The 5,732-nt window shown below is 36.0% G+C and overlaps 1 protein-coding gene across 6 annotated transcripts in view; it reads left to right on the top strand.

Moving 5' to 3' along the window:
• The window catches only part of Herc1 (HECT and RLD domain containing E3 ubiquitin protein ligase family member 1), a 166,290-nt gene that overhangs the window by 78,992 nt on the left and 81,566 nt on the right, over window positions 1-5,732 (top strand). For all 6 annotated transcript variants that reach the window (XM_031346075.1, XM_031346069.1, XM_031346071.1 and 3 more), the window contains exon 26: window positions 2,176-2,444. In XM_031346075.1, the coding sequence (XP_031201935.1) occupies window positions 2,176-2,444 (269 nt within the window). The remainder of the gene's footprint in view (window positions 1-2,175; window positions 2,445-5,732) is intronic.

Consider the following 5,732-nt stretch of genomic DNA (forward strand, 5'->3'; position numbering starts at 1 on the left):
ACCCCTCCCTTTTTTTTTTCCCAAAGATTTATTTATTTATTTTATGTATGTAAGTACACTGTGGCTGTCTCCACACACCAGCAGAGGGCATCAGATCCCATTACAGATGGTTGTGAGCCACCATGTGGTTGCTGGGGATCAAACTCAGGACCTTTGGAAGAGCAGTCAGTGCTCTTAACCACTGAGCCATCTCTCTAGCCCCCCCAGAAGCTTTTGAGCAAAGAATATTTCATGAAAACATAAAAGGTGCTTAAAAGGTAATAATTCTTTGATATATGAATTATTTTAATTAGGATATTTAATAGTTCATAATATTAGTTCCCTATTAAGAATTTCCATGTCTGATTTTAAAGCCATGAGATTTAACTGGCACCAGAATAATAGTAAAAAAATGGTAGACTATATGCTCAATAATGTAGTAGAGTTTCTTCCTCTGTGGCCACTAGTGTGTGTAAGTAGTAATCTTTCCAAACTTTTCTGTCTGGTATAATTTAACAAGTACATTTTTTTTTCCATATGTATTTTTGTTGGTTGGGTACCTTAAAATTAATCCCTAATACAGAAAGTTGGTATGTTTACATGATAGGATATCATATAGCAGCCAAACATGAATCCTGGCTACATATAGTAATTTTGATTTATGTTGGCAATATTATATTGCATAAAAAGAATATATATAAAATGATTACATAAATAATACTTTCTTTAGAATGTAAAAAATGGCTAAAACTGGGACTGTGTGGATGAGTCAGAGTTCTTGCTATGCAAGTGTAAGGACTGGAGTTTGGATCCCCAGAACTACGTGAAAGCCAGTTGGCTACCTATAACCCCATCATAAGGGAGACAGAGAGAGGGAAATCCCCAGAGTGAGCTGGATGGCTAATGAGCTAAAACAGTGAGTGGTAGGTTCATTGCTAGACTCTGCAGCAACATGTTAATGGAGAATAATCCAGGAAGACACCTTAAGTCAGACTTTATTCAGGTGCATAAACATTTATGAGCATCTAAAAATTCAGGTATTTATATCCCCACATAAATGCACAATACATGCTTATGAACAATAATAAGCACAGTTAAACATTATCCATGTTTAGAGTGAATCTAAGACAAAATTTGATAGCAGTAAAAGGAAAAGAATGATAAGCCTAAGCTTCAGGCTAGTAAAAATTTAGGTAGAAAACAAATTGTTTTGTCAGTTTTATATTTATATTCAATAAAATAAATATATAAATATAAAAACAGGCCCAATATAGAACAATGGTGAGAGGGTTTATTATGAACCAAAAGTATAATTAAGCAAACTTATTTCCCTAAAAATGTTTAAAGAAAAAGTATATGAATTGGATATAGATGTATTTTATTTAAAGCTAAACTTGGCTTGTAACTTAGAAAGTTATTTTTGTATTCTAACATGGTAGGATTTGATGTTTAAAGGCTTAATCTAAAAGTACTCATCAGTAAGCTAATAATACTTAGCTATTACTGCTGCTAATTTAAACTGCTGATAATGCCATTACTATTTTACAATAGATACTACTTGTTTGTAAAACTGCTTCCTTTATCTAGGAGCTTAACAACCTGAGGTAAATATGCACATGACAGTAGTGAGAGAGGTCCTTAGGTTATTGAAACCCAAAAGTGTTCTTTATGTCTCCTTTTTGTAAGTTTACTTGCCCTTGTATAGTCATTTTTGCTAATGTTTCATTGAAGATATGTAGACATTTTGTACAGCTGTGACTTCCCTTTGCCGGGATAATGTTTAGTCAGATAAAATCCTTTTTTGATTGACTTTCCCCAGTAGAGTTCTAAGTGCCCAGTTTGTTGTTGCTCCTGCGTAGTGATGTGTTGTGACACTTCAGCACTTAGAGAGCAGTTTCTGCCTTTATTTTCTTGTGGTGGCGGGTTGCTAAAGCACTACCAACAAGGCTTTCTCTTTAGTTTCTTACATTGCTCTTAACTTTTGTTAATTTTTGTTCATTTGTTCTTTTTTTTTTTTAACCAAAGCATTTTGCCCAGATTCACTTAATGCCTGCATGTGTTCAAACATGAGCACCCATTTCTCATCAGTTGGTATGATAGTACCACTCAGCCTTCATCTAGTTTGAGAATGTGTTCTCCTCTCTACGTGATTGCTGTTGATGTATGATTTTTTTTTTAACCCCTATTTTCATGTAGGTCCTATACATAGTCAATTAGAATCTCTGAGTGACTCTTGGACTCGCCTGAAACATACCAGAGATTGGTTCTACAACTCCTCTTACTCCTTTGAGTCTGATTTTGACCTTACCAAGTCTTTGGGAGTTCATACGTTGATTGAAAATGTTGTAAGTTTTGTGAGTGGAGATGTGGGGAATGCTCCGGGTTTCAAGGAGCCGGAAGAGAGTATGTCTACAAGTCCCCAGGCCTCCATCATTGCAATGGAGCAGCAACAGCTAAGGGCAGAGGTAAGTTGTGGATATTTACTCCTCATAAGAACTCTGGAAACAAAAAGTGAACGACTGAATGTATATTTCTCTGAAAAGCTTTGCCCTTCTTCTCTTTGATGTCTGCCTGCCTGCTTGCCTGCCTACCTGTCCCTCCCCCTTCTCTCTCTCTCTCTCTCTCTCTCTCTCTGTGTGTGTGTGTGTGTGTGTGTGTGTGTGTGTGTGTAGATGTGTGGAGTCTAGAGGTTAGATTGGGTGTCCTCCTTTATAGTACATGTGCCACAGCGTTCTGAGGACACTTTTTTAAAAGATATTTTCTTTATTTACATTTTGAATATTCTCCCCTTTCCTGGTTTCCCCTCCGAAAGACCCCCTATCCTCCCCCTCCCCCTGCCCACCAAACCACCCTCTCCCCCTTCCTGGTCCTGGCATTCCCCTACACTGGGGCATAAAGCCTTCACAGGAACAAGGGTCTCTCTTCCCATTGATGACTGACTAGGCCATCCTCTGCTAAATATGCAGCTGGAGCCATGAGTCCTACCATGTGTACTTTTTGGTTGGTGGTTTAGTCCCTGGGAGCTCTGGGGGTACTGGTTGGTTGATATTGTTGTTCCTCCTATGGGACTACAAACCCCTTCAGCTCCTTGGGTCTTTTCTCTAGTTCCTCCACTGGGGACCCTGTGCTTGGACCATTGGGTGGCTGTGAGCATCCACTTCTGTATTTGTTAGGTGCTGTCAGAGTCTCTCAGGAGACAGCTATATCAGGTTCCTGTCATGAAGCACTTGTTGGCATCCACAATAGTGTCTATGTTTGGTTATTGTATATTGGATGGATCTGCAGGTGGGGCAGTCTCTGGATTTTCACTCCTTCAGTCTCTGCTCTACAGAGAAGTAATCTTGACTGAGTTGTTGCTATTGCTGTATGTAGAACATCCTTAGTGTTTTTCAGAGCTGATGATCAGTGCTGTGATTTTGTGATCATGATCATTGCTGTTAAGATCACTGCTTCACATAAAAACTGTGTACAGCTCTCTTAAATCTAAATTTTTAAAAGTATAAATTCATTTTTTATTTTTCAAAGAAGAATAGGCTTAGCCACTGTAGTGATGAGTAGTCCAGTAGTGGGTAGAGAGGTAGAATCAGAAACACAAGTGAGCCTTGGACAGTCCATGGAGAAGTACTTCTCATTTTGGAGCTAAAAAATAACATTCTACATAATCTTACTACTTAAAAAGCTATGTAGCTTTGAACTCTTCACATGTATCTTGTGTGCTTCATAGTAGCTCTTTGAGTAGGTTAGACACCAAACTATTAGTCCTGGTTTGCATTTGATGAAACTGGGACTCAAAGTTCATTGACTTTCCTAAGAATGCGGAAGAGTGTGGCCTTGACATCTTGTCTCCAAACTTTACATTTTTAAAAAAAGATTAATTTATCTTATATATGTGAGTACACTGTACACTGTAGCTGCCTTCAGACATACCAGAAGAGGGCACCAGATTTCATTACAGATAGTTGTGAGCCACCATGTGGTTGCTAGGAATTGAACTTAGGACCTCTGGAAGAGCAATCTTAACCACTTAGCTCTTAACTCTTAACCACTGAGCCATCTCTCTAGCCCTCAAACTTTATATTTTTTTTTATTTGTTATTATATATATATTTTTTTTTTGGTCAGGTTGTAGGTAGAGCTATAAGGCATTTTCTTTTTCTTTCTTTTTTTTTAATTTTTTTTTAACTTTTATTGCATTATGAAGAGAAAAGTTACATGATTTCAGTTTATCTGATTTTGTTAACATTTACAAACATATTTTAAATAAATAGAATTAAATCACATTCTTGTTTCCCTTTTGTACCCCAACTCTTCCCAGAGACCCCCCTTCAATACCTACAATATCTTTTTTGTCATATTCCTTAAAATTTATAAAATATTATAACAATAAAAATAAGTATTATAAAAGTTGTTTGATATAAAACAACAATCAGTTTAACAGTCTTATGTAGATGCTCATCTACAGCAATAGTGAAAATATATTTTTCTCAATATAAATTTTAAATAATTCAAAACATATTAACTGTATATTTCAAAATAATACATCACTACTAGTATTTTCTTAAATGAACGTAAATATGTAAAGTCTTTTTGTTTGTTTGTTTTGGATTTAGTAGAATTTAAAGTCTTGGCTCTTACTGTGGTACAAGCCCAAAATAAGAACAATTTTTAGACATTGGATTTCATTGTAATAAGGCTGTACTTCAGTGACCCTCACATCACCAAAGAATTTTACCTCCATTGTAGCTAAGCTGAGAGTTGACAGTTCTGCTGCACCAAGAAATAAATTGTAGGCACGAATTTTGGATACAGACTTCCTGTTATGGTCAAAGCTATTTGACTTGAGTGAGTGATTTCATTCTCATCCCACAGAGAACAGGTTACATTCATTTAAGAAATGGTGTATGTAATAAGATGGACTATCCATAAAGTCATTCATCAACTGTTTCAATGAACAATGGTTCTGCTTGGAGGGTGGCACAGACATTAGGTGAGGGTAAGAATTTGGTTCATTAGCTATGATAATTTGGAAAAGCATTCATTTCAGAGAAAGAGTAACTTATAAAGTCTTCTTCAAACTTGATACAAGAGCTACAAATGTCAAGCAAAGCATTCAGTCTCACTCTTTGTTGTTCTTTTGCGAGCCACCTCCCTAGTTAATTGTCTATGTTTCTTTTGGGTATATAAATACTTTTGAAATACATAAGCTGTTCTGAAAACCATAGTATAGTGTAAATACATGAAATAAATAATACTACTAATAGAGAGGCTGAGATAGGAGAAGCAAGATTTCAAGACTCTTATGTTGTACACAGCCAGACACTGTCATGAACAAACAAACTGACAGTGTATATAGATTGTAACAATATTGGACCTATTTTTCCAACTACCAAATTAGAGAGGTCATTGGATGACAATCAACAAATTTCTAATTCCTCATATTTTTCAACCAGTTTCAATCGATTAGGATATGTTGGTAATATTAATTTTCATATTAATAAAAAGTAATTGTCACTTCCTATTTTTGTTGTAAGAGTTAGAATTAGGCTTGTGTGGGTTTGTTGAAAGATTACTTTCTTGCTTCTTCTAGGGTGTAGTTTTGCTTCTTATGTTGATGTTTTTCATCTATTATCCTTTGTAGGGCTGGATTGGTGGAAAGAAATTGTGTAAATTTGGTTTTGTCATAGAATATCTTGGTTTCTCCATCTACGGTAATTGAGAGTTTTGCTGGGTATAGTAGCCTGGGCTGGCATTTGT

This window comes from Mastomys coucha, unplaced genomic scaffold (assembly GCF_008632895.1).
Source record: "Mastomys coucha isolate ucsf_1 unplaced genomic scaffold, UCSF_Mcou_1 pScaffold23, whole genome shotgun sequence".
Lineage (NCBI taxonomy): Eukaryota > Metazoa > Chordata > Mammalia > Rodentia > Muridae > Mastomys > Mastomys coucha.